The 27,575-nt window shown below is 43.5% G+C and overlaps 4 protein-coding genes and 1 long non-coding RNA gene across 6 annotated transcripts in view; all 5 read right to left on the bottom strand.

Annotated features, from left to right (window-relative positions):
- Nucleotides 1-502: 502 nt before the first annotated feature.
- Nucleotides 503-4,812, bottom strand: LOC307078649 (duodenase-1-like). 2 transcript variants are annotated; one of them, XM_079740576.1, is made up of 5 exons: nucleotides 4,662-4,812; nucleotides 4,415-4,562; nucleotides 4,153-4,282; nucleotides 3,737-3,982; nucleotides 503-805 (listed from the first exon to the last, which is right to left on the bottom strand). In XM_079740576.1, the coding sequence occupies exons 1-5, from the start codon at nucleotides 4,714-4,716 to the stop codon at nucleotides 644-646; spliced, it is 741 nt and encodes a 246-aa protein (XP_079596702.1). In that variant the 5' UTR covers nucleotides 4,717-4,812; the 3' UTR covers nucleotides 503-643. The 2 variants fall into 2 exon arrangements, with proteins under 2 accessions (XP_079596702.1, XP_079596701.1); XM_079740575.1 differs by lacking the exon at nucleotides 503-805 and adding an exon at nucleotides 2,257-3,476.
- Nucleotides 993-2,024, bottom strand: LOC307078651. Its single transcript, XR_013812002.1, has 4 exons — nucleotides 1,879-2,024; nucleotides 1,532-1,679; nucleotides 1,258-1,390; nucleotides 993-1,133 (listed from the first exon to the last, which is right to left on the bottom strand). It is a non-coding gene; the product is annotated as an uncharacterized lncRNA (long non-coding RNA).
- A 1,174-nt stretch (nucleotides 4,813-5,986) lies between the features above and the next one.
- Nucleotides 5,987-8,433, bottom strand: LOC307078646 (granzyme G-like). Its single transcript, XM_079740572.1, has 5 exons — nucleotides 8,334-8,433; nucleotides 8,080-8,227; nucleotides 7,815-7,956; nucleotides 7,401-7,652; nucleotides 5,987-7,061 (listed from the first exon to the last, which is right to left on the bottom strand). Exons 1-5 carry the CDS (start codon nucleotides 8,386-8,388, stop codon nucleotides 6,897-6,899), a joined length of 762 nt encoding a protein of 253 aa, XP_079596698.1. The 5' UTR covers nucleotides 8,389-8,433; the 3' UTR covers nucleotides 5,987-6,896.
- Nucleotides 8,434-10,599: 2,166 nt separating this feature from the next.
- LOC307078321 (granzyme B(G,H)-like) lies at nucleotides 10,600-12,329 on the bottom strand (the record flags this gene model as incomplete). The annotated part of the gene is made up of 6 exons (XM_079740064.1): nucleotides 10,600-10,761; nucleotides 10,844-11,089; nucleotides 11,225-11,354; nucleotides 11,487-11,634; nucleotides 11,879-11,994; nucleotides 12,316-12,329. 6 exons carry the CDS (start codon nucleotides 12,327-12,329, stop codon nucleotides 10,600-10,602), a joined length of 816 nt encoding a protein of 271 aa, XP_079596190.1.
- Nucleotides 12,330-15,037: 2,708 nt separating this feature from the next.
- Nucleotides 15,038-27,575, bottom strand: part of fgf22 (fibroblast growth factor 22) — a 22,598-nt gene continuing 10,060 nt past the window's right edge. The window contains exons 2-3 of the mRNA XM_079740108.1: nucleotides 17,631-17,734; nucleotides 15,038-16,643 (exon numbers count right to left, since the gene is read on the bottom strand). Of these exons, the coding sequence (XP_079596234.1) occupies nucleotides 16,449-16,643; nucleotides 17,631-17,734 (299 nt within the window). The 3' untranslated portion in view covers nucleotides 15,038-16,448. The remainder of the gene's footprint in view (nucleotides 16,644-17,630; nucleotides 17,735-27,575) is intronic.

Genomic DNA, 27,575 nt, shown 5'->3' with positions numbered 1-27,575 from the left:
GACACTCCATACACAAAGCGTAGCCTGATGGGAAACTATCCTTTAGCATTCATACTTTGATCTTTGCTAATAGCCAGCCGCCAAAGATACCCACAGAATGTAGACAAATTTTCCAAGTTCAGCTTTACATCTGATCATGAATCTTTCTCTGAACATTATTTGATGCTCCACCAACTCTAGGTGATTGGAATATATGACTGTGGTTCTGGAACACATAACGATGGAGCTTTACCGGATAATCCAGCAGATGGAGATGTTGGATAATGTTAACGCCAGCAGCAATGGTTTTGGTGCTTCCACGTACTTGCTGCCTAGTCCAATGCAAACCAACCCATTCAGCCGTTGGTTGAGTGGGTTGGTTATTATGACAACAAGATCCTTGCCTGAGATTATTTTTGCCCTGACTGTATTTATATTGATCGTATTGACCATTTATTTGAGAACTTTTTAATGGTGTTCTATGATGATGCTGAGTCAGATAATAAAAGAGTTTGCTGTGGAGGAAGTTTATTAAATATTGTTAAGAAGCACTGCCTGATACAACTGGAATATAATGCAGCTATATAGCCTACGGTCTACATCTTCAAACAATCTACAAAACACAGCATTGCACATTTAGCTTGAATATATATAAAAATACACACTAATCATTCTTGCATTTTCTCTTTGGGTTATTAATCCATGGCAGAAACTTTGCTATGTCAGTGTAGACGTTAGGTAAATCCGGATAGTCACAGGTATGGTTGTTAAATGATGCTATTCCAACAGCCATCTTGTTGCATTCAAGAGGTCCACCAGAATCCCCCTGAAAAAAATCAAAACCACAAAATAATTCACCCCAAGAATCAATTAGCAAAGTGGACTTATGCTTAATAGAATTCACATACCTGGCAAAAACCTTTCTTTGTTCTGTATCCACCTGCACAGATAATATCGGCTGGCAGTTTATTACGCCATGCCTTCTCACAGGTTTTCCGTTTGATAGTAGACACATCGACCTCTCTCAGTTTAGAGTTCCTAGCACGGCGTCCAGTGATGCCCCAACCGGCTACAAAACACTCCGCATTGTCTTTGATTCTCTTGGTCCTCTTATTTGGAAGGCGAATTGGTTGAATCTTGGTGGGTCTTGAAAGCTAGGAACATTCAAACAATGAATTGATTTCAAGGTACTGTGTGGAGCATATTAATATACCAATGAATGTTTGTTGGACATGTTGCATCATATACATGATAAGAAACTTTAAAATGAATTCTCACTTTGAGCATCATTATGTCATTTCCAGACAAAACGTTTATAAAGCCAGGATGTTTACATTTTTCGACGTTGTATCTCATTGTTCTCTTGTTGACCTTGCGGTGGTCATTGGTTCCCAGAACAACCGTCAACTCCCTTAATAACAAATTAAATATAAATGTATTAAATCTTGGAGTCCATACACATACATTCCCATACAAATATGTGTGATTCAAATATTTCCCTCCCAGCAATAATTACCACTTGCATGTCGGATGATTTTTAGATTTCACCTACTTGAAGTCACAGTGGGCAGCAGTAAGTACAATGTCCTTTTTAATTAGAAATCCACCACAGTAATGTCCCCCAATGTCTTCCACATAAGCCATGTATGGCAATAAATTTTCTGAAACTTCTTTCCCGTTAATAATTGAACCTCCAAGTGCTTATACGGAAAAACAAAAACAATTGTCACTTGTATTGTTAAGCCAGAAAATAAACCAAACATACATTTCATAATTCGACCAAATTCAGTTAATTATTGAATCCATTAAAAATATTAATTAAGTCATTTGACGGTCAAAAATACACTGTAATCTATTATTTATTAAAGAATGATTCAAATTGTTTTAAAATATTCCTACCTTGTACCGCTGAATATGCCAGCACAATAAAGAGGAGTTTGAGTAAGCGATACATCACGGTGATAAACAACAGCGTGAGGATGTCGAGATGCTCTTTGTGTACCCCAGATGTGGACCTTTGCTCAACGTTATAAAACCTACAAATTATAAACCTTCTAGACATCAGGAAGTCTGCTCTAGTTTCACTTCCTTCCACTTCCTGCTAGACCTCATACCTCATGTTAAACCATTTGAGATAAGTTTCTCAAGTTTCTTTAATATGACATGGTCTATTGTGGGAGCCAGTCAAATTGGTATTCTGTTCCCCAGACCCGCTGCTTGGCTCTCAATCATAGGACTACACCTGAGGGAACTTATCAAATGGCCGGAGTCATTGAATCACCAAAGTTTATAGCTTTATTCTTCTTCAGATTTATCATTGTTTGCAATAACAACAAATATAATTATTCACGTCTTTAGCTATAAGCCAACTACTGTTTGAACTCCCTAAAAAGACAAAGTGAAAAAATATAACTCATTTAAATTTGGACATTAATGTTGATGATGTCACAAGGCCTTCCTTGTGATGGCTACTTTACCACCAGTGTGGTTAAGACGTATGCACCATGAAAAAATAACATCCTGCCATTAGTGACATAAAAGTACTCTGCTCTTAGTGACAAAAGAGTATTCCGACAGGAGTGACACATAATACTGCAAAAGAGTATTCTGTTAGGAGTAACAAAAAGTACTCTGCCCTTAGTGAGAAAAAGGGTATTCTGCCATTAGACTGAGCGACGCTCCATACACACAGTGTAGCCTGAAGGGAAACTTTCCTTTAGCATTAATACTTCTGTCTTTCTCTGATAGCCAGCAGCCAAAGATCACCACAGAATGTAGACTAGGACTTTGGATAACATATTTCTCAAGTTCAACTGTCCATCTTTTCTTGAATATTTCTCTGAACTTTATTTGATGCTCCAGCAACTCTAGGTGATTGGAATATATCACTGTGGTTCTGGAACACACAACGATGGAGCTTTACCGGATAATCCATCAGATGGAGATGTTGGATAATGTTAACGCACGGCAGCAATGGTTTTGGTGCTTCCACAGGCTTGCTGCCTAGTCCAATGCAAACCAACCCATTCAGCCGTTGGTTGAGTGGGTTGGTTATTCTGACAACAAGACCCATTCCTGAGATTAATTTTTGCCGTGACTGATATTGATCGCATTATTCATTTATTTGAGAACTTTTTAATGGTGTTCTATGATGATGCTGTGTCATAAAATAAAAGGGTTTGCTGTGGAGGAAGTTTATTGAATATTGTTAAGAAGCACTGCCTGATACAACTGGAATATAATGCAACTCTATAGCCTACAGTCTACATCTTCAAACAATCTACAAAACACAGCATTGCACATTTAGATTAATTAATATATACAAATACACGCTAATTAATTGTGCATTTTCCCTTTGGGTTATTAATCCATGGCAGAAACTTTGTTATGTCAGTGTAGATGTTAGGTATGTCTGGCAAGTCACAGGTACCGTTGTTATTAAACGATACAATTCCAAAAGCCATCTTGTTGCACACCAGAGGTCCTCCGGAATCACCCTGTGAAATAATGAATCATAGTCACCCTGAGAATCTTAGAATGGCTAAGTCCCGCCAACCTCATGCATCACGGCTGGACCTTAGAAACGCACACACTTGTATGAGAGTCAAGATCAATTGAAAGGTTTTGTTTCAATCTATGGTATGCTTGTTTTCAAATTATACTATTCCAACAACAAGAATCCTGCTGAAAAACACTAAATAATTCACCCAAAGAATCTGTTAGCAGGGTGGACTTATGCTTAATGGAATCCACATACCTGGCAAAAACCTTTCTCCGTTCTGTATCCACCTGCACAGATAGTTTTGGCTGGGAGTATTCCACCCCATTTCAGCTGACAAGTCGTCCAGTCAATAGTATCCACTTTGACCTTTCTAAGTTTATCAACATTAGGGCCCTTAGTTTTGATAGAACCCCATCCGGCTACATGGCATTGGGTGTTTTTTTTTAAATCCATTTTGTCATCTGGAAGTTGAATTGGTTCCATTTCTGATGGTCTGGACAGCTAAAAACCAACAAACAAGCATTACAATTATTGATTTCAAGGGTACGGAGGAAAAGAAGAAATAATAAAACATTTAGTTGTACAAGCAAAATATTTTGTATACATCTACATATCTACACAAAATAACAAATATAAGATTTTGGATAAAAGTAGGAAAAGTATGTTCTCACTTTGAGCGTCATTATGTCATTCGCCAATGAAATGTTGTCAAAGTCTGCGTGTTTGCATTTTTCAACGTTGTATCTCATTGTTTTCTTGACCTTGCGTAGATCATTCGTTCCCAGAACAACTGTCAAATCCCTGAATAACAAATTAAATATCAAATTATTAATATCTTGGATACACATACATTCCCATACAAATATGTGTGATTCAAATATTTCCCTCCGAGCATTAATTGCATACGTCGGAACATTTCTACATTTCACCTACTTGTTGTCACAGTGGGCAGCAGTAAGTACAATGTCTTTTCTGATAAGAAATCCGCCACAGATATGATTCCTGTTGTTTTGCACAGATACCATGTACTGCATTGAGTTTGGCAGGACTTCTTTTCCGTTAATAATTTCCCCTCCAAGTGCTTAAAATGAAAACAGAGTTAATGTTTTTTCTGAATCAGAAAATAAAGTTATATCTATTTGATCATTACTGTATATATATTGTTATAAAATGTTCTTACCTTTTTGCATGGAACATGCCAGCACAATAAAGAGGAGTGTGTGTAAGGGAAACATCACGATGGCACGCAGCACGCTGAAAAGTGATGTGTCACAAGGTGGTTGAGATGCTCTTAATATACCCTAGATGTTAACATATACGGCCTCTTGTGAAGATGACGTTGGACCTTACAGATGAGTCTGACGGGAACATTGTGGTCATGTGAGTTTTGCAAAGTAATGCCTGTAGACCACACTCAGCAACATGTCTTCTCTGAACCTCAGAGAACGTGATGCACCTTATCTGATTCACGTGTCGGCGTGAAGATCTCACATTTAGGATCTCATGTCTTCCTTTAAAGAGACCACTGCATTGTTTCAGTTTGGTTCCTTTAACTTATTCCACTCAGTCTAATTCTTTATATTCTTTAATTCTTTTTTCTTTATTCTATTTTCTGTTATATCTAAACCTGCAGTATGTAACTTTTGCTACTGCAGATATTTACTCCATTTAACTAGAAAGTGTCCCAAGAATAAAATAGACACATCCACAAATCAGGCATACTCATAGGCATCAATGCATTGCTACATGTTGTCCCCCTCTATTATGAGTTCAGCTCACCAGTTTCTACTGTTGAATTGTATATATTTGTATCATGTTAATGTTAGAGATAGTTTGAAATCTGAACAAACCAATCTTATACAATTTTATTATTGCCTCAATAAGAACAACGCCTAGTGTTATTCTCTTGATTTTATTGCCAACATACCCAACAACTAGCCTGCCAATAGCCTGCCTATACCATTCTAAACAGTTCCTTGTCCAAGGTCTGGGATTGGTCCTCGCTAGTGGCTCCTCATAGCAGGCTGCTGTTGTCTGAGGAGGCTCATATGACACATGATGGAACATGACAAAGGGTCCTATGTGTCCTGGGTTTCCTATGGTCCGATGTTTCCTATGGTCCTATGTCCCCATGATATTTTTGACATGTGATGGAACATGACAAAGGGCCCTTGTTCCCTGCGGTCCTATGGCCAGATGATATATATGACACGTGATGGAACATGACAAAGGGTCCTATGTTTCCTAGTTGTGACTATTAAGCAAAGTGGTTTTGAGACAAGTTTCTCAAGTTTGCTTCATATGACATGGTCTATTTTGGGAACCGGTCAAATTGGTATTCTGTTCCCCAGACCCGCTGCTTGGCTCCCAATCATAGGACTACACCTGAGGGAACTTATCAAATGGCCGGAGTCATTGAATCACCAAAGGTCATACCGTTGTTCTTCTTCCGATTTATTATTGTTTGCAATTACAACAAATATAATTATTCAAGTATTTAGCTATGAGTCAAATACTGTTTGAACTCCCTAAAAAGACAAAGTAAAAAAATATAACTAATTTATATTTTGTCATTAATGTTGACGATGTCACAAGGCCTTCTTTGTGTTGGCTACTTTACCAGTGTGGTGAAGACGTATGCACCATGAGAAAAGAGTATCCTGCCATTAGTGACACAAAAGTACTCTGCCCAAAGTGACAAAAGAGTATTCTGACAGGAGTGACAAAAAAGTACTCTGCCCTTAGTGAGAAAAAGGGTATTCTGCCATTAGACTCGGCGACGCTCCATTCACAATGCGTAGCCTGAACGGAGACTATCTTTTAGCATTCATATTTTTGTCTTTCGCTGATAGCCAGCAGCCAAATATCACCACAGTATGTAGACTTGGACTTTGGATAACATTTCTCAAGTTTAACTGTCCATCTTTCCTTGAATATTTCTCTGAACTTTATGTGATGCTCCAGCAACTCTAGGTGATTGGAATATATGACTGTGGTTCTGGAACACATAACAATGGAGTTTTACCGGATAATCCAGCAGATGGAGATGTTGGATAATGTTAACGCGCGGCAGCAATGGTTTTGGTGCTTCCACAGGCTTGCTGCCTAGTCCAATGCAAAGTGGGTTGGTTATTTTGACAACAAGATCCATGCCTGAGATTATTTTTGCCCTGACTGATGTATTTATATGGATTGCATTAACCATTTATTTGAGAACTTTTTAATGGTGTTCTATGATGATGCTGAGTCAGAAAATAAAAGGGTTTGCTGCGGAGGAAGTTTTATTGTATATTGTTAAGAAGCACTGCCTGATACAACTGGAATATAATGCAACTATATAGCCTACGGTCTACATCTTTAATAAATCTGGAAAACACAACATTGCACATTTAGCTTGAATATATAAAAATACACACTAATCGTTCTTGCATTTTCTGTTGGGGTCACTAATCCATGGCAGGAACTCTTTTATGTCAGTGTAGACATTAGGTACATCTGGGTAGTCACAGTTTCTATTCCAGTTAAACGACACAATTCCATCAGCCATCTTGTTGCACACCAGAGGTCCTCCAGAGTCCTCCTGTAAAATCAAAAATAATAATTAATTCAATCATTCAAATCTTAGAGCGTGGCTAAGTCACGCCTACCTCATGCGTCACGCCTGGACCTCAGAAACGCACACACTTGTGTGAGTCGGATAAATTGATAAAGTTTTGTTTTCAATCAGAATCTCCGTGAAAGGTTTCTGGCAAAGATTCTGATTGTAATCAAAACTTTCAAAATCAAGCTCCGTTAACTTCCATAGGCACTATCCATTTTTCCGTTTCCAGTCCAGACGTGACGCATGAGGTGAGCTTGAATCATCCACTCAATAGAAAAGATGAATTCAGTAAAAATATGATTGCACATATGGGCCTACCTTACAAGCACCCTTTGTCGTAGATCCACCTGCACAGATAATGTTTGCTGGGAGAGTTTTTTTAACCTCGGCCCATTTAAGCTGACATTTCCTCTGGTCTATGGAAGCCACATCGACCTCTCTAAGTTTATCAACAGTAGAGCCACCGGTTTGGGTATAACCCCAACCGGCTACACGGCATAGGGTGTTATTTTTGATCTTCATATTATTTTTTGGAAGTTTAATTGGTTTAATTTTTGATGGTCTTGACAGCTAAAAACAAACAAACAAGCATTTCATTTATTAATTTCAAGGGTACGGAAGAAAAAAATATACGAAAGATATTTATTCCAAAGTATTTTGTATACTATCTACCTATCCACACAAAATAACTAATATAAGATTTTGGATAAAGTAGAAAAAGTTTGTTCTCACTTTGAATATCATTATGTCATTCCCAGACAAAAGGTTTGTAAAGTCAGGATGTTTACATTTTTCGACCTTGTATCTCATTGTTCTCTCGTTGACATTGCGGAGGTCATTGGTTCCGAGAACTACTGTCACATTGGTGTTCTTTCTGAATACAATCATGAAAGCAGCCATTAATTTACAAGACTTCTCAAAATGCAAATATTTTAATATTCCCCTCCTCATTTAATAACATCTTGTAGTTGTCTGATCATTTCTACATTTCACCTACTTGAGGTCGCAGTGGGCAGCAGTAAGTACAATGTCTTTTCTGATGAGAAATCCGCCGCAGAAATGTTTCCCGTTGTTTTGCACAGATACCATGTACTGCATTGATTTTGGTGGGACTTCTTTTCCGTTAATAATTTCCTCTCCAAGTGCTTAAAATGAAAACAAAGCAAAGAGTTAATGTTTTTTCTGAATCAGAAAATAAAGTTATATCTATTTGATCATTACTGTATATATATTGTTATAAAATGTTCTCACCTTTTTGCACGGAACATGCCAGCACAATAAAGAGGACTGTGTGTAAGGGAAACATCACGATGGCACGCAGCACGCTGAAAAGTGATGTGTCACAAGGTGGTTGAGATGCTCTTTATATAACCAAGATGTTAACATATACGGCCTCTTGTGAAGATGACGTTGGACCTTACAGATGAGTCTGACGGGAACATTGTGGTCATGCGAGTTTTGCAAAGTAATGCCTGTAGACCACACTCAGCAACACGTCTTCTCTGAACCTCAGAGACCGTGATGCACCTTATTTGATTCACGTTTCGGCGTAAAGATCTCACATTTAGGTTCTCATGTCTTTCTTTAAAGAGACCACTGCATTGTTTCAGTTTGGTTCCTTTAACTTATTCCACTCAGTCAAATTCTTTATCTGTTATATCTAAACCTGCACTATGTCACTTTTGCTACTGCAGATATTAACTCCATTTAACTAGAAAGTGTCCCAAGAATAAAATAGACACATCCACAAATCAGGCATACTCATAGGCATCAATGCATTGCTACCTCTCTATTGTGAGTTCAGCTCACCAGTTTCTACTGTTGAATTGTATATATTTGTATCATGTTAATGTTAGATAGTGAGATAGTTTGAAATCTGAACAAACCAATCTTATACAATTTTATTATTGCCTCAATAAGAACAAAGCCTAGCGTTATTCTCTTGATTTTATTGCCAACATACCCAACAACTAGCCTGCCAATAGCCAGCCTATACCATTCTAAACAGTTCCTTGTCCAAGTCCGGGATTGGTCCTCGCTAGTGGCTCCTCATCGCAGGCTGCTGTTGTCTGAGGAGGCTCATATGACATGTGATGGAGCATGACAAAGGGTCCTATCTGTCCTGGGTTTCCTATGGTCCGATGTTTCCTATGGTCCTATGTCCCCATGATATTTTTGACATGTGATGGAACATGACAAAGAGCCCTTGTTCCCTGCGGTCCTATGGCCAGATGATATATATGACACGTGATTGAACATGACAAAGGGTCCTATGTTTCCTAGTTGTGACTTCTAAGCAAAGTGGTTTTGAGACAACTTTCTCAAGTTTGCTTCATCTGACATGGTCTATTGTGGGAACCGGGCAAATTGGTATTCTGTTCCCCAGACCCGCTGCTTGGCTCCCGATAATAGGACTACACCTGAGGGAACTTATCAAATGGCCTGAGTCATTGATTCACCAAAGGTCATACCGTTATTCTTCTTCAGATTTATTATTGTTTGCAATCACAGCAAATATAATCATTCAAGTATTTAGCTATGAGTCAAATACTGGTTGAGCTCCCTAAAAAGACAAAGTAAAAAAATATAACAAATTTATATTTTGTCATTAATGTTGACGATGTCACAAGGCCTTCCTTGTGATGGCTACTTTACCAGTCTGGTCAAGACGTATGCACCATGAGAAAAGAGTATCCTGCCACTAGTGACACAAAAGTACTCTGCCCTTAGTGACAAAAGAGTTATCTGCCATTAGTGACACAAAAGTACTCTGCCCATAGTGACAAAAGAGTATTCTGACAGGAGTGACAAAAAAGTACTTTGCCCATAGTGAGAAAAAGTTTATTCTGCCATTAGACTCGGCGACGCTCCATTCACAATGCGTAGCCTGAACGGAGACTATCTTTTAGCATTCATATTTTTGTCTTTCGCTGATAGCCAGCAGCCAAAGATCACCACAGAATGTAGACTTGAACTTTGGATAACATTTCTCAAGTTCAACTGTCAATCTTTCCTTGAATATTTCTCTGAACTTTATTTGATGCTCCAGCAACTCTAGGTGATTGGAATATATGACTGTGGTTCTGGAACACATAAAGATGGAGCTTTTTTCCGGATAATCCAGCAGATGGAGATGTTGGATAATGTTAACCCACGGCAGCAATGGTTTTGGGCTTCCACAGGCTAGCTGCCTAGTCCAATGCAAACCAACCCACTCAGCCATTGGTTGAGTGGGTTTTCTGACAACAAGATCCATACGTGAGATTATTTTTGCCTGACTGATGTATTCATATTGAACGCATTAACTGTTTATTGGATGACTTTTTAATGGTGTTCTAGGATGATGCAGGGTCAGAAAAAAAAGAGTTTGCTGTGGAGGAAGTTTATTGAATATTGTTAGGAACCACTGCCTGATACAACTAGAATATAATGCAACTCTATAGCCTACGGTCTACAATTTCAAACAATCTGCAAAACACAGCATTGCACATTTAGCTTGAATATATAATAGTACACGCTAAGCAATCTTGCACTTTGCTTTGGGGTCATTTATCCATGGCAGGAACTTTGTTATGTCAGTGTAGACATTAGGTAGATGTGGGTAGTCACAGGTAACGCCGGTATATGATACTATTCCAACAGGCATCGTATTGCATACAAGAGGTCCACCAGAATCCCCCTGAAAAAAATCCAAACCACAAAGTAATTCACCCAAAGAATCTATTAGCAAAGTTGATTTATGCTAAATGGAATTTACATACCTGGCAAAAACCTTTCTTCGTTTTGTATCCACCTGCACAGATAGTTTTGGCCGGGAGAGTTGCCCATTCCCGCTGACAAGTCCTCTGGTCAATAGTAGCCACTTCGACCTCTCTAAGTTTATTAACCATTCTAGGGCCCCCACTGTTGATGTAACCCCATCCGGCTACAAGGCATTGGGTGTTATTTTGTATCTTCATTTTGTCATCTGGAAGTTGAATTGGTTCTATTTGTGATGGTCTTGACAGCTAAAAACCAACAAACAAGCATTACAATTATTGATTCCAATGGTACGGAGGAAAAAGAATATTCCCAAATATACCTATCCACACAAAATAACAAAGATAAGATGTTGGATAAAAGTAGAAAAAGTATGTTCTCACTTTTAGCATCATTATGTCATTCCCATTAAAAGGTTTTTTATAGTCTGCGTGTTTGCATTTTTCAACGTCGTATCTCATTGTTTTCTTGACCTTGCGTAGATCATTCGTTCCCAGAACAACTGTCAACTCCCTGAATAAAAAATTAAATATCAAATAATTAATATCTTGGATACACATACATTCCCATACAAATATGTGTGATTCAAATATTTCCCTCCGAGCATTAATTGCATACGTTGGAACATTTTTACATGTCACCTACTTGTTGTCACAGTGGGCAGCAGTAAGTACAATGTCCTTTTTAATTAGAAATCCGCCACAGATATGTTTCCCATTGTGTTGCACAGAAGCCATGTACGTCAATGAATTTGGCGGGACTTCTCTCCCGTTAATAATTGTACCTCCAAGTGCTTATACGGAAAAACAAAAACAATTTGTCATTAAAATTGGTAAGCCAGAAAATAAACCAAATATACATTTCATAATTGGTACCGAATCCTATAAATTATTGTATTTATTAAAAATATTAATTAAGTCATTTGACGGTCAAAAATACACTCTTTTTACATTTACGTTTACATTTAGGCTATTTAGCAGACTTTTTGACCGTTAAATGATTTTGACGGTCAAACAATTGTTATAAAATATTCTTACCTTGTTGCGCTGAACATGCCAGCACAATAAAGAGGAGTTTGTGTAAGCGATTCATCACGAAGGCACACAACAGTGTCAGGATGTCGAGATGCTCTTGGAATACCCCAGATATGGACCTTTGCTCAACGTTAGACAAAGAAGGTATTTTATACAAACCTTCTAGGCTGCAGGAAGTCTGCGTGAGGTTCACTTCCTTCCACTTCACACTAGGCCTCCTACCTCATATTAATCACCCTTATGATGATTCATGATGACCTCGGGCTATCAGGATAGATAACACCTGGTAGAACCTAGCTCGATGCCTACAGGGTACAACGTTTGTCTTGTAACCATTACCCGGTGCGAGTGTCCTACATGCGGGCCCTTTGTGGCCCTCACAGCCCCAGGCATGTGGAGTATGCCGAACACGTGGGGCTCGCCTAGTCAGGACCGCATACCTGCGGCATGGCATGGCTAGGATTTAGCGCTAATGTGGTGCGTGTGCCACTCAGCAGACCTGTCGAATATCCAGCCAGTGGGTTTCATACGCGGCCGCTAATCCACTCATGAGAAGGCCTCAGCCTGACGCTGCCAAGACATCCAGGGACTCCCAGCCCTGAGACTGACACCAGATTCAGATGCAGGACATGAACATGGACATGTTCATCAAAACATGCTGGGGGTTTGGTTCCGTGGGAGGCTTTTATTGTTTCTTTCAATGTAAGTTAGCTAATCCTCGTCATTGGTGATTACAGACTCCTCTGGGTTTTTATCTTATCTTATCTATGCGTACACACACACACACACACACACACACACACACACACACACACACACACACACACACACACACACACACACACACACACACACACACACACACACAGAAACACACACAAGCACACACATTGTGCACACGCACACAAACACACACACACAAACACATTGTGCGCACACACACACACAGACACACACACACATGTGTGCACACAAGCATGCAGACTCACCACCTCTTGTGATGAGAAAATATTGTGTGGCTGGATTTTGCAAGAAGAGGATGTCACACCTTGTCTGCGACAAGCCAAAAACATACGTGCTTGTGGTTCGGAAACAAATACATTTGGTTTCTCACACTAAGAAATGTATTTCCGTGTAATTACACCCACAAACCCACACGTGTACGTAGACGCAAAAACAAACACGCACCCACAATAAGAGCGCAAGGGAGCTAGATGGTGGGCCAAACATGATAACACACTCATAAACTCACAACCCAAACGCACACAAACCTCAAACACATCCATCCGTCTTGGGGTGCTAGCATTAAACAACGTGTATCTGTCACAAAACAAGGTCTGATCCTTATTTCATGGTCTCGCAATTCTGGCCCCTGAACAAATGGCAGACAAATGAGAAGGATTAGCGAGGGCCTTTGGATAGTGGAGGGTCTGCCATTGATCTACGGTGGTCCTGGGCTCTTCCAGGGCCCGCTCGGTCTGAGTAAGAACATACAGGGCCACTCCGGGGCCCCTAGGCCACAGAGAGACACACAACACACACAATTAGTCTCAGGAGCTGCAATAAAAGTCCTATAAGCGCTTTAAAGTTGTTAGTTGGCCCCCTACCCTATCACCCCCCACCCATCCAACACTGTGCCCTCAACTCCTGTACTTCCCTTTCTTTCCTTCCTTCCTTCCTTCCTTCCTTCCTTCCTTCCTTCCTTCCCTCCCTCACCTCTTTCTTTCTTTCTTTCTTTCTTTCTTTCTTTCTTTCTTTCTTTCTTCCTTCCCCTCTTCCATCCTTCCGTCCCTCCCTCCCTCCTTTCTTTCTTCCATCCTTCCATCTTTCCTTGGTTCCTTCCCTCCTTCCTTTCTTTCCCACCCACCCCAGTTACTTTCCGTAACTGAGAGACGGTGACTTCACAGGGGATACCAGAGCTCTTGGGTGGGTGGTCAGTCAGAACCAGTGGGCCCCATGTCCTCTAACCTCCATCTACATTTGCTAAGGACTCCCACAATCAGTTTCGGTCTTACAGTCGCCGTTTCGCACTTTAAGTGGAGGGTATTTTTTGCTTTTTGCTGTTGCCGATTTAACCTCCAAAACACATAGATGGTTATTATATCATTAATGTTATTATGTTATCATGAAATTATTATAATATTGAGAATGACGTTTGGTTGAAAGCTCGTAAAATAAATCTTACAAATGATAACTAACTAACTTACCACGTGAAACCTCTTATTCACATTTGAAGCGATAACCTTGCACAACTCTGTCTCTGAGTCATTCACGTACACCTGTCCATAGCCATATGCTTACTGCACTCACAACCACACCTGTGGTTATAGTATAAACACGTCTAACTAGGATTAGATGTTCACTGATTGACTGTCCACAGCCATTGGCCTTACCGTACTATCTGCAGGACATTCCAGGTTGATTTTGCACAGTATTTGGGTTTTTCCTTTTGCTGTTTGATCAAAGGCAGCGGCTTTCGATTAGGACTGCCAAAGGATTCTTCTTGTTTTGCTGGCGAGCGCACTGACAGGACAGAGGTAAAACAATGCTAATTACAGGCTCCCATTGGCCGCCCCTGGAACAGAGATCAACATTCAGTCTCACCTCCAGGCCAAGAAGAAAGAAGAGATTCTTGGCAAGCGGAAGAGTCAGGAGGAAAGGAGAAAACGTGGAGGACATCGTGACAATCAAGAGAACAGGCTGAAAATAGGATTAGTAAAGTGTCAATATAGACCGGATTGGAATGCAGTTACTAGTAGTTGTAACTGAGTTCATGGTTACCCTCAGAATGTGTGGTGCCATACATTTTACGGTGCGCGTTCGTAACCCTAATGTTTTGAAAGAGAAAATAATTAAAATGCATTCATACTGTACTAATAATGTAAATTGCAAATGTCATACCACTGATACCGACATGCAGCGATGTAGAACCAGCTTTTTTATTTCTAGTCAGTGTTTTTACACTGTGTGACACTCCTGCCGCCCAGTATTGTCATGACAACGACCAGAAGGGACATAATGTTATATATAAGGACTGTGATGTCTGAGGTCCTCTTCAACAGCAACAAGTGTGGCTGTTATGAATGTTAGGGACGACACAAGTAATTCATACATGTTTATTGTTCTTTTTTACCAGACTGAGCCTGAGTCAAGGCCCTCAAATTATGTGCATGATGGAAATGTTTCTTTTAGCTGTACATTTTGATTATCCAGCCTTATATAAGTAGTGTCAATGGCCAAAAAGTAAATTGCACCAGTAATCAATTTAGCCTTAATCAAGAATCAAATTTCAGTGACATACAAACTAAGCTGGATGTGGACATTAATACAATTTGGGTTGTTTTGAGTGTGTGTGTGTTTTTTTTTCAGGACTCAATACACAAAGTAGACAATAATATTAGGCTTCAAACAATAACACAGTACAAAAGTTTTAAATATATTAAAGGTTCTATTTGCAACAACGTTTTTGTTGAAGAAATGTTAGCACAACCTGACAAAAAAAGAGATATCCAGACTCTACCGTATACATAAGAAAGTAATTGATAACCTTAAAACTACGTGTCGAGTTCTTTATCTACGGCCTCTATAATGCATACAAAACGCTTTTAATAGGATAACGCATTAGCTCACTACTGAATCTTCAACCGACGGCATCAATCGGATGTGGACGAAGGGACGGTTGTTTCCTACAGCCCCCGCGGCCACGTAAGTGTGATCTGCTGAGTGCTGGAGGTGAGAGGAAGCGTGTGCTACAGGCGACCACACGCAGCACGCATCAGGTCGTTGGGGACGTTTGCCGGAGGTGGATCCCTGGCCCACTCCGTGTAAGGTCCGTCTGTGTGCAGCTCGTTGCTTTCTGATCGGCTATTCCGAGTGGTGACGTTGGGAAACGTTTGCAGTTGCAGTGGTCTCCGCTGTCTCCTCTGGCATCCTCCGATCGCTGTGTGTGTTGGAGCTTTCCCTACCGCTTAGGGATTGATTTGATGATTCGGATGATGCAGACCGAAGGATCTTCTGGTTGATCGTGATCGGATAAAAGATCACTCTTTGCTGATGTCGAGCCTGGAAAGCTCCATTCATCACACACTCTGATCGTCACAATCTTATAGTCTTTCAGAACGGATTCTGAATGCTGAATCCAACTGAGGCTATATTCAAGTTTGAATATATTTTGAATACAGAACAAACGAAAGTATTGGACAGAAAAAAACCTCAGGTTCACTGTAACTCTATAATATTGGATAATGTCATATCATTAGACGTTATTTTTCTTTACTAAAAGGGGGTCAATGGAAAAAAATAACTTAAAACATTGATATACCAACCCCAACTGTGCCGTGATCTCTCTCACACACACACACACACACACACACACACACATACACACACACACACACACACACAGACACACACGTACGTATTACCAAAAAGCAACCCACATACACGTACGAGACACCGGAGGAAAGAATAAAACGATAAAGACGATAGGACAACCTTCATCATCACTACTGCGACACTAGCGAGGGGTGCGGCGTTCAGCCGACCAGATCCGCCGGGCTAAAGTTCAGTCGGGCTACGAGGGGAGCATGGGCAGGAAGTGGGTGGAGGGGTGTCTCCTGCGAGCCTTGTGTCCCCGTCGTGGCTTCCCCCGCCCGTTGAGGGACACGAACATCTGCCTGCCGCCGTGCTTCCAGCGCAGAGAGGAGTACGTGTTGTAGCCGTTCTCCTCGATGCGCTCCTTGAACTTGCAGTTGGGGCTGTATTTAACCTGGAACAGGGAGGGGGAGGGGGAGAGTCAGACCAGAGGGCTGTTGGATATCGTACTGATCAGGTGTGCATTCCCCCCCACTCTACGGTTATCCTCATTCCATAAATACAACCTCTTTGAGATACCATCGCCATAGTGACCTGTCATCACTTCATATCTCGTTTGTGTTTAAAAAGTGAGGATTCAGGAGTTGAGGGTTGAAGTACGCCCTATTGTTCGGTTCACCGCGTCAAGTGAATCCACTCAGCTTATCTGTGCTGGGCGACCGATCGCAACTCCCTGATTAACCCCCTGATTAACTCCCTGATCTCTTTCTCTCTCTCTGTATAGCGAATTGTAAAAGCAGGCACTAGACGACACATGTCTGAGGTGAACCACACCGCATGGTGTGTCTGAGTCACACAAAGAGAGGTGGCGGCTTTTGCAGGGGGAAAAAAGCCTACATTTGTGAACAACAATTGGAAGATGGCACGCAAAGACTTTGAGAGAGAGAGGGGGGGGGGGAGAGAGAGAGGGAGGGGGCGGGGGAGAGAGAGAGGGAGGGGGCGGGGGAGAGAGCAGCTGGCTCTTTGTCGTGGTCCGTCGGGCTGCTATCTATTTTGACAGTAGAAGAAATCCTCTCAAGCTTGGCATGCTATCCTGTCCCACAGGTACCATCCACCAGGTGTACTGGCATGATTGATCACAGCACTCTGAACCCCCTGTTTCTGGACCTTTCTGAACATGGGAGGGTGAGGGGGGGGGGGCAGATAATTATCCCCCCTTACACACACACATACACACACTTCAATAGTAACAGACATGTTTTGGTGCTGGATCATTTTGGGACCCCTATGCGTCTATAGATCTTTGGTCTTCTCTCTCTCTCTCTCTCTCTCTCTCTCTCTCTCGCTCACTTTCTCTCTCGCTCACTCTCTCTCTCTCTCTCTCTCTCTCCTGACTTTGAACCCCGCGAGAGACAGTGTTGTCACCAGGTAGTATACCCACCGATCCGAAGAGCGTGCCTTTCTTGGACATGGCTAAGTACAGGCCAGTGCTGACAGATTTGATGGCGACGACCCCAACACTGACGGATCGGATTTCCATCAGGCCTAGGAGAGTAGAGAAAGAGAGAGAGAGAGAGAGAGAGAGACAGAGTCTGGCATTAGAATCATCTTCTTGCTATGGGAGTTTCCCTATCAAGACCTGCTCTTTCATTAGCGATTAGGAAACCAGACCAACATCTGCTCTTGGGAGGATGGCAGTGAATGACGCATTATTCCATTTAAGACATCAAGTGTCTGTCAAGGGACAAGACCATGGGCATCGTGTGGTAACTTTACAGGAGTAATACTGAAAGTCATAGCATGTAGTCATCGCAGTAGTAGTAGTAGAAGTCGTGGTTCTTGTAGTCATAGTCATAGTAGCAAAAGCAGGGATGGTAATGCTTTTGTTCTATGTTCTTGTATTCTTTTCGCTGCTCTCATCACAAGAGGTGTGATGTGGAGTCATGCTTTCAGGCCACCTGCACAAGTCAACCACAGCCTCGGAGGGAATCCTGCCCCAGAAAAGACTTTCATATTGACTCGAGTGGATCCGAGCGTGACGCTGAAGTAACTCCTTTCTCTCGGTGGGCCCACTCATCCTCTGCCCTCCTGCATAACAATGCCGGCTTCGCCTGCATAGGATCCGTCTGCTTCGAATACCCGACACTCGCCCAAACACTCTGTGTTTAGGTGTTACGTACACACTGTTAGTCTGCAACTGTAGAGATCCTTCCCTCGTTCCAGCTGTACGCACTGTAACAACACGGCGTCCTAGTGATGGCCCGTGTTTACTGAGGGACGCAGAGAGTAAGCCCACATAAGCAGCCTTTAGACCACTTCACTCATGAAAGCGCTGGCAAGCGTCCGGGCTAATTGTCTCCTCCGGGCACCTGTAGAAAATCCCATGTTGGTCTGCATGTGGCTCGCTTGATCTGGTTTTAGTCACCGTTATTAGACTTGCCCTCTCCCTCTGTTTTTCTCCCTCCCTCTCTCTCGGTATGTGTATAGAGGCACACAAAAGGGGGTGATATCATGTGGATGACCTTAGGGTCCTGCCGCTGGCTTCTTCTGAATAGAGACTAATTACTCATGTCCACGTATCTCTCTCTGGGACACGCCTCCCAGCTTGACTATCCCATTGTCATCTTCAAAGGCTCCCTGCCGTGGCCTCCTATCAGATCATCCTTTTTGGAGCACTCACGAAGAAGCAGATCTCAATGGAGGAAGAGAAGATAACATTGTCTCATCAATCCTGCCTCCTCTCCCCATACCCCCCCCCCCGCCCATCCCTCATTCTTTTCCCTCCCTCCAACTTTCCTTCACTCTCAACGCGACAAGCGTGTCAACAGAAAATAACACACAACACCCAGAACAAGGCAGACAGATGTTGGTGTCAAACACCAACGTTTGTGCGTCTGTCTGCCACACAACCGATGGCAGAGGACTGTGTCAGACAACAGCCCTGGGGAATGGAAGTGACAGGAGTTATCTTTGTTGTATACGGGGAATGAGTTAACCTAATAATTGTTAGTGCCTGCCACTTGGTTCTATGAACATCCTTACTTTTCCGACAGCAATATATTGTTGTTTCTCCTTCTTCTGACAAATGTACTAATTTTAAGTCGCCTTGGATAAAAGCGTCTGCTAAATGCCCTGAATGTAAATGTTAATGAGTTAGGAGTGCGCTGTAGGAGCCACTGTAGCTACTGGTCGGGGCAGCTTGCGCTGCTCAAACACGAGCATGTGGACTAAGCAGGACGTGAGTCCCGGAGCCTGTCAGCCAACGAAACATAAAGTGTGAGGAGGGCAGGTGCTGCTCCGCTTGGCCCCGCCATGTTTCCTCCCTGTTTGTTTTTATAAATCTAGACGGCTGGGAAAGATGTGTCAACGCGAAAAATTGGCGTTCAAGCTCGAATTAATATGTTTGTGGATCAAATCATGGGTAATATTTGGGTTCCAGGTCGGAAATTGAATGTGCCATTCCTCTGGGAGTGGCCTGTGCCTGTGAAGCTTTACCCATGGTATAGCTTACAGCGCACTCGTCTGCACCTGGATTAAGGTCAGTGATTTAAATAAAGTGGACTTTGCACCTGATTAATGTTATATGCTTAAGTCTCTAGTCAGGTCCACAGTGAACCCCTATTGATCATGAAAGACTTAGAAATTACTTAAACTGGGCCATTTAGGTAAGCAGGCATAGTGTGTGTGTGTGTGTGTGTGCGTGTGTGTGTGTGTGTGTGTGTGTGTGTCCACCACCGAGAACTGGTCGTTTAAATCATTAGTTTCATCTGATATGGGAATTGAATGCCTGATGGGTACATTACGTCAAACGCCAGATGTCATAGGCTCGGCATCACCTTGTCCACCTCACAGAAATCCCACTCCCACTTAGTTTGAGTGGAAAATGATAGTAAACTGAAGTCGGCCTCTTTTTTCCAAAACAACAAACCACACATCTGCTTTTCTTGGCCTGCGACCTTCTCCCTCTCTCTTCTGCTGTGTCGGTTTCAGACGGGCCTCCTAACCTGAGTGAGATCATCTAGGTTCAGCCAGAGACACGAAAGAAAGACAAACAAATGAGGAGTTGAAACAAAAAACTCCAAAGAACGAGCGTGAGAGAGAGAGAGAGAGAGAGAGAGAGAGAGGGGGGGGGGTAAACAAACGGAGCAGCCGTGGTCGGCGGCTCCCTCCACTCACCTCCACCCGGACCCTGCTAAATACAAGCCCTTGTCGTCTGGGCGCCCCACAGCTGGGGAGAGAGAGAGGAGAGAGGGGGAGAGAGGGGCTTCATCCAGGTATCAGCCCAGCTGTCTGCCCCCATGCATCATGCGTCGCTCCCAGACCCCTCATCCTCCGAGGAAGCTCCGGCACTTTGATGGCGGCCCTTGGCTTTACGAGCTGTGTTTACAAACACCGCGCGCGCCATGGCAGCGCCAGGCCAGCGTGCAACGGAGTCGTAAGCCAACCGCCCGGGGGTCTGCCCCAGCTGGGGTCTGGAGGACTACGAGGGGCTTTATAGGGAGGCTGGGGGGAGACCTGTCCTGGCCAATGAAAGCAACTGGTGCCTGAAAGTGCTAGCAGGGCTAATTGCTAGTGTTTGCTCTTTAGGGTTCCAGTCACGGTAGACAAGACGGAACGGAAGCATGTTTGTTGTCATGTCGTGGATTTACGATCATGTGGCTAAGTGTAGGGACATGAGACATAATAACAACATAAAAACCAGTGGCATCACTTCCCATCCGCGGGAGGTTTCTAGAACGTGGCCTCGGTACAGCTTGAGCACCGTGGGTCGGGGTTCATTAAGGGGAACTAAGGGGAACTGAATCTTCCCTTAATTTTCTTTTTCCCAAATTAAATCTATTTAGTTATATCCTTATTTTCTCTCTCTGTCCAGTCGTCTGTACTTTTAATGACACACACTGGTGAGGCAGCCGCTAGACACAAAAGATCTGAGAACATGAGATGGGTATTTGACATTGTTAGAGATGGCTGCTCTGTGGACGGTTGGCCACACATGCATAAAGGCCAGTCGGACTCATGCATCAAACTCCCGTCTCCCGCCTTTGAAAGCGCGCTCCTTTGTCTTCAAAGCCTGAGAAATGAAGTCTCCTGAGCTGTACGTGGAGTTGGAAACGCTCGTGTAGTGAATGCAGCTAACGTTAACCCTTAACACATGTTAACGTGTGCATACTGTTGGTTAGAATTGTATGAAGACAAAAATATATGCTGAGGAATACAGCTTCAGTTAAACCAACAGGTTGTGTTGGTTTAACTGAAGGTATATAAAAAAAGAAAAACTCCGTAAAATACTTTTGGTTTTTATTTGTTATACCTCATCATGATGCTTTTGTCAGGTCTGTTCTTTTTCTTATTTATTTTATTTTTTAATATCAAATGAGTTCACATCAATCCACCTGCGTACCAACTGTTAGGCTCCAGAAGCCTTCCTAGATTAATTGAATGTGTAAAAGGTGTGTATCCTACAACCCTCTGCCACTGGGACTCTCAGAGACCTTCTCAGTAGGACGGAAACATTTGCACATGAACTTGAATAGCTTCTCTCATGGCGCACTATGGATCATTATGTGCGCTGTGCTCAACCTTTCATCAGCCCTGCAGGATCACTACGGTAGAATCTAGGAGTAGATAACCGGAGACTTCATCAATCCTTCAGGGGAGATTCATGATACAGCCCTTTAAGGGTTCAGGAGAGATTTTTATATTATAAAAAAACACAATAACCCCCTGAACTTTTCTGCTCTTAATTCTCAGTTCTTTAAGAATTCTCTCTATTCTTACAATGAAGTAATTCATCTTGAATAAACAATGATTCTTTACCCGTAAAGAAATGAAACTCTGGCTCAGATGCAAATAGAAAGGAGCAGGAAGAATGGGGACAAATTGCGTCTTTGTGGCCGGGTTGGAGTGGAGGCAGGAGCTGATTGCTGTGAACAGCTCCTTGGTGGCTGCGCCGTCTGATTCCCCCCATTGAGATCATGAAACAGCTCCTCTTTGGTTCCCCTCACTTGCAATTGGCAAGATCTCTTAACCTTTGACATGTTTTGGCTGGCGCTGTCATTAAACTCAAGCTGCCATTACAAGCACCAAAATCCCGCGCTATACATGTCTAGTCAACTGTGGACTCGCCATTTATCCCCTCTCCATGGGACTTTAAAAGCGCTAAAGAAAGTCTTTTACCAATTTTTTCTTTTACTCTTTCAATTCTTTCCCATTCCTCCCTCTTTTTTTTTTGGGTTTGGAAGTTAGCCCACCGTCAGATCACTGAAGCCTTTTCTGACCTTGGAAAAAAACATAGGAGAAGAGAGACAGACGGCGAAGAATAGAAGGACACTCACATGGGGCTCTCCTTTTGTCCAACTCATGCTTCTGGGGAGGAGGAGGAGGAGGAGGAGGAAGAGAAGGAGGAGGAGGAGGAGGAAGAGGAGGAGGAGAAAGAGGAGGAAGAGGAGGAGAAGAGGGAGCAGACAGGCAATAGGTGCTGGGGTGAGCCTGGGGGCACCGTGCGCTGGGGTGGGTTGGGACGGGAGGCAGGGGCAATCGCTTACAACCGCCGCGACCCCCAATAAGCCTTTGTTAGTCACCTGAGAGGCAAAGAGCGAGACAAGGTCTTATAAACGGCCGAATAGCGGCGCAGAAAGGACTCCAAACAGCACTGGAAAATGGTTCCTTCCGTCACTATTACGAGAAAAGGGTCGAGAGCGAGAGCAAAAAAAAAGACATTTCAAAGAAAGCAAGAAAGAAATACTTTTTTTTGGGTCCCGTTTCCCAGCTCTTTAATTTCTTCGCATACCTTCTTAAGTAGCCCTCCTCGGCCCAGCGCAGAGCTGGAGCACAACCCGGGGACCTCAAAGGGCCACACTGGGCCCCGGCCCTTGATTGACATACCTTTTCAATTATTTCACAGTTTGCTTGCTTTTTAAACGGAGAGGGAACCTGTTGTTGTTTTTCTTTTTTCTTACCCCTGCCTCTTTTTTTTCTCTGCCCCTTCTTTTCAAAACACAAGCTTTTCATGTGTGTGTGTGTGTGTGTGTGTGTGTGTGTGTGGGGGGGGGGGTCACCACCACCGCCACCAGGTCCCTAATGACTGTGACCAGCACCTTTGATCTCCCCCGCCCCGCCCTCCCCTCAATGCCCCACCACCGGCCACCCTTAGAGGGCCTGGGACGGGACACGGTACGTGTGGGCCGGGTCGCGGACAATGGGCTGCATCACTCAGTGCTGCTTTTATACACCTTGAGAGATGGCCCTGAGAACCGCTGCTGAGAAACCTTCAGGAGGTGGACCCGTGTGGCACGGCATTAAGCCCCCCCGTGTACAGAGGGCTCGGAACAAGGGACCACCTCGACACAAATGTGACGACAGACGCTGCATTTCTTAAATGCAGCACTTTCAGAAATGCAGTTAGTTAGTGGAGCACGATAATAAAGAACGATGTATAGACCTGGAACAGGGAGATGCTATCTATATGTTGCCGCTAAGACGTCTCTCGGAGAGATGGACAAACACCGATATTAGTCAGAGAACAATCAAGGAGCAGGGAAAATATAAGAACAGAGATATCCAAATCCCTCCCCGTCGTTCAAAATCCAATGAAGAAAACATACATTAATTATCAAAAAATGTCATTTCGAAATTGGAAGGAAGTGTGTCAAACATTTCATAGTAATTGTAATAGAGTTTTAATAGTCCCTGTCATGCAAGAGGTTACAATGGTGATGGTAAACAAATCGGATCATCCTTCGTGCATCATGACAGAATTTGTAAAGAAGATGAATAACAAATCATCTACAAGGGGAAATAACAGGATGACTGGACTTGCTCCTTTGTTCCGCATCGTTTTGATGTAGATCCTCCATTCTGCAGCCCAGAGGAGGAGGAGGAGGAGGAAGGACCACAGGAGCAGCTCTGTCCAGCGTGGAGGCCTGCCCCCGTGCCTCAGACAACGTGCCCAGAGCCCTGGTCCCCCACATCGGGCGGCCACATGGTCCTCGTTTAGACTGTGACCAGTTCAACTACATATCATCAGCCGAGCCCCGCCACCAGGATTTAGAGCCTGCCATCCCCTCTTTTTTCAGTTTCAAATTAGATCGGGTCACGCTGTATATCACCACTCCGTTCCTCAATGTCATTTTGCATTCTTCGAGCCAATCACAACTTTTGAGTATTGGACCCTGATTTTTAGGGCGATGTCGAACAAGGACAAACATAATGGGTACATTTTACCTATTTTTCTCTTTGCACAGTGAACAGATGTCGACGTTGCACAACTGGATTTATTTGGCTCTGGCAGTGCGTATTGATTGGTACATGAGAGTATGACGGAGCTGAAGAAACGGCTTCTTAGGTGAACCAAGACATGTATGGGCATTTGTATCCCTCACTGTCATGCAGGAGGTCACAATGATGATGGTTAGCCAATGAGCCGCTGATAGCGAAACAAATCCGATCATCCTTTGTGCATCATGACATTTGTTGAGAATATAAATAATGTATCAGCTACAGGGGGAAATAAAGGGATACCTGGACTTGCTCATCACTGATAGCCAGGTCATCCATTATCGAGTGGATAATGGATGTTTTGGATATCACATTTGGATGAACTTTCGTTTGGTATTGCCACAATGTTGTACAATGTTCAGCATTTGACAGAGTGCTTTTGGGAAGGTAAATGCGAGGTAATCGGAAAATCTTTCTGTTGGCGTGTTTGTAGAGAATCTGAGCAGCAAGACAAAGACACATAGGCATAGAAACACACGCACAATACTAGAGGATTGATTATATTAACCTAGAATCGTAAATCTAAAAGGCAATTCCATGTGGACAAGATGCAATAATAACATAACCTTGCGTATAGGACTCACCCTACAAAAAAGATACACACGAAGCAGGAGTTTCAACACAGAGGAAAATGAGACATTTGAAAATGGCACAAGCTCTGTATTGGTATTTTTCTTTTCCAAATTATGTTTTACTTTTCAAACTTTATGAACTTATTCATGCTTCCTGATTCCAGTGCCATTTATTTGCTGATGTGGTTCCGGTACTGGTAGATGTCCCCGCCTGTTCACTGGATCAAGCAACAGCATAGTTCTTTACAGTGCTATTAACCGGGACTGTGACTGCCACAAGCGCTATACTGTTTCTGAATAATGTGTCAGAGTGAATATGTTTGTATGTGTATGTATGTTTGTGTGTGTGTGTGTGTGTGTGTGTGTGTGTGATTGCACCTATATGTGTTTGTACTTGTAAGTCTATGTATGTATTTGTGTGTGTACGTGTGCGCTGGTGTGTCTGTGTGTGTGTTCACCTGCAAGCATCTGTGTTTGGCTAGGATCCTGTGCACATCTGTACAGTATGGCTGCATATAAATGATCCAGTGTTCCAGAGAAGGTCAGCTGTGGGTCTCCCCTCCAGTCCACCATCCCCCCTCCCTCTCTGTGTCCCACCTGCCAGCCTGGCCCTCTCCCCCCTACCCCCAAGATCCACACACTATTTATTTTTTTGGTTGCCCTTTCTTCCGTAACTTTCACAATTAGCTGGCCTACACACACACACACGCACGCACACACACACACACACACACACACACACACACACACACACACACACACACACACACACACTCACTCTTGCACACACACACACACACACGGACACACAATTACACATGACACACACACCCTTACACACACACACACAAACACACACTCTTTCTTACACCAACACACACACACACACACACCATCTCTCTCTCTCTTGAACATACACACAAACACTCACTTACTCACTCACTCTTACACACTCTTGAAAACACACACCCTCACACACACAGAGGCTGCCCCGCCCCGGCCTGCCAGGGTGACCCGGGTGTCCGGACACGCATCATGCCTATTAACTCTCCCAGGACACGGATGATTTATGCATCCCACCCAAACAGCCATGAGACACGTCTCCACTGAGCTCAGCGGACCAGACCTGGTCCACCACCACACACTGAGCACACAGGTACACACACACACACACACACACACACACACACACACACACACACACACACACACACACACACACACACACACACACACACACACACACACACACACACATACACACAAACATCTCTACACCCACACATAACCCCTCCCCCCCACACACACGCACATACACATATCAACACATGCACACTCACAAATACACACACAAATATCAAAATACACACACACACACACACACAAGGAAAAGGCCAAAGCTACCTGCCATATACTTATTAATGTGATGAATTGACCGACCCCAGGTCGTTTTGTCTGCTTGTCATGCGTTGATTACTGCAGCTCATCCGAGACATCCAACCCCCGATTAAGCTGGCCAGAGTACCCAGCCACTTGGCCCAGGCCGCGGTTCTCTCCCCTCGTACCTGATGAGCTCAGAGCGTCTGGAGCTACAGGCTGCTCGAAGGGCCATAACCACTCCACTTTAGCTCACTTTAGTTTTGGTTCAGTTCAGGGAATCCTAACCCTCAAATTAGACCAATCTCTTTCCTTTTTCTTTCAATTCAAAGTACCCGCAGTTTATCCATACAATTACTGTGTGTGTGTGTTCGGGTGGGGGATGAATACGCACGTGTATCTGCATGCATGAATGTGTGTGCGTGTGTGTGTGTGTGCGTGTGTGTGTGTGCGTTTGCGTGCGTTTCCTTGTGTTTGATCCCCCGTGTGTCTGCAAACGTGTGTGCAGGTGTGTGTGTGTGTGTGTGTGAGTGAGGCACGTACTTGCGCGTGCGTGCGTGCAGGCGTGTCCGCATGTGTGTCCGCATGTGCTTGAGTGCGTGTGCGAGTGTGTGTGCTTAAGTATTCCTGTAAGTGCATTTCCCTGCAAAGGGCTCACCTCATTAAAGAACAAGAGCGCCGGGCAGAGAGCGATGGGATAAAGGAGAGGATCGGGCGGGCAGAGCGCTGTCCTCCCCGGCCCCAGTATCACTTGCTGTTCCCACATTCCAGCGGACCCCCTGGGGAGGGGAGCGTGCAGATGGGGCCGATAAGATGACTCTCCCCTCGTCGTTTTAATATGTCATCTGTATTCAATGCTCGGACCTTTTGTGGGGTGATTTTTTTTCTTTTTCTTTCTCTCCTCTCTATACAACTGCGTGACCTCTCGTCTAGCGATTTCAGCACACGTACGCCCGCCCGCCCGCACGCACGCGTGCACGTACACACACACTCGAGCAACACTCGCCCTGATACCCCGGTGCCCGGCGAGCCACGGTCGAACCCCGTGCCGCTCCTTCCAACCCCTGTACCCCTTCCTCTCCGTCTCGTCCCGCGTGCCGGATCCTGAGCCACAGATGGACGTCACAGCGAGCCCTTCCAACTGCACCTCCGCCTGCCAG

This window comes from Pollachius pollachius, assembly GCF_949987615.1.
Source record: "Pollachius pollachius genome assembly, chromosome: 7".
Classification (NCBI taxonomy): domain Eukaryota; kingdom Metazoa; phylum Chordata; class Actinopteri; order Gadiformes; family Gadidae; genus Pollachius; species Pollachius pollachius.
Note: the sequence above shows the minus strand (reverse complement) of the source record. Positions and strands in the feature narration are given on the sequence as shown.

Excerpts from the sequence above, each read along its gene's own strand:
- LOC307078649 (XM_079740575.1), bottom strand. The coding sequence starts at position 4,716 with ATGTTTCCCTTACACACACTCCTCTTTATTGTGCTGGCATGTTCCATG. Across the intron at positions 3,983-4,152 it reads ATGACATAATGACGCTCAAA|CTGTCCAGACCATCAGAAAT; the intron begins GTGAGAACATAC and ends GTTGGTTTTTAG. Across the intron at positions 3,477-3,736 it reads CGGAGAAAGGTTTTTGCCAG|GGTGATTCCGGAGGACCTCT; the intron begins GTATGTGGATTC and ends ATTATTTCACAG.
- LOC307078646 (XM_079740572.1), bottom strand. The coding sequence starts at position 8,388 with ATGTTTCCCTTACACACAGTCCTCTTTATTGTGCTGGCATGTTCCGTG. Across the intron at positions 8,228-8,333 it reads GGCATGTTCCGTGCAAAAAG|CACTTGGAGAGGAAATTATT; the intron begins GTGAGAACATTT and ends TTTCATTTTAAG. Across the intron at positions 7,653-7,814 it reads ATGACATAATGATATTCAAA|CTGTCAAGACCATCAAAAAT; the intron begins GTGAGAACAAAC and ends GTTTGTTTTTAG.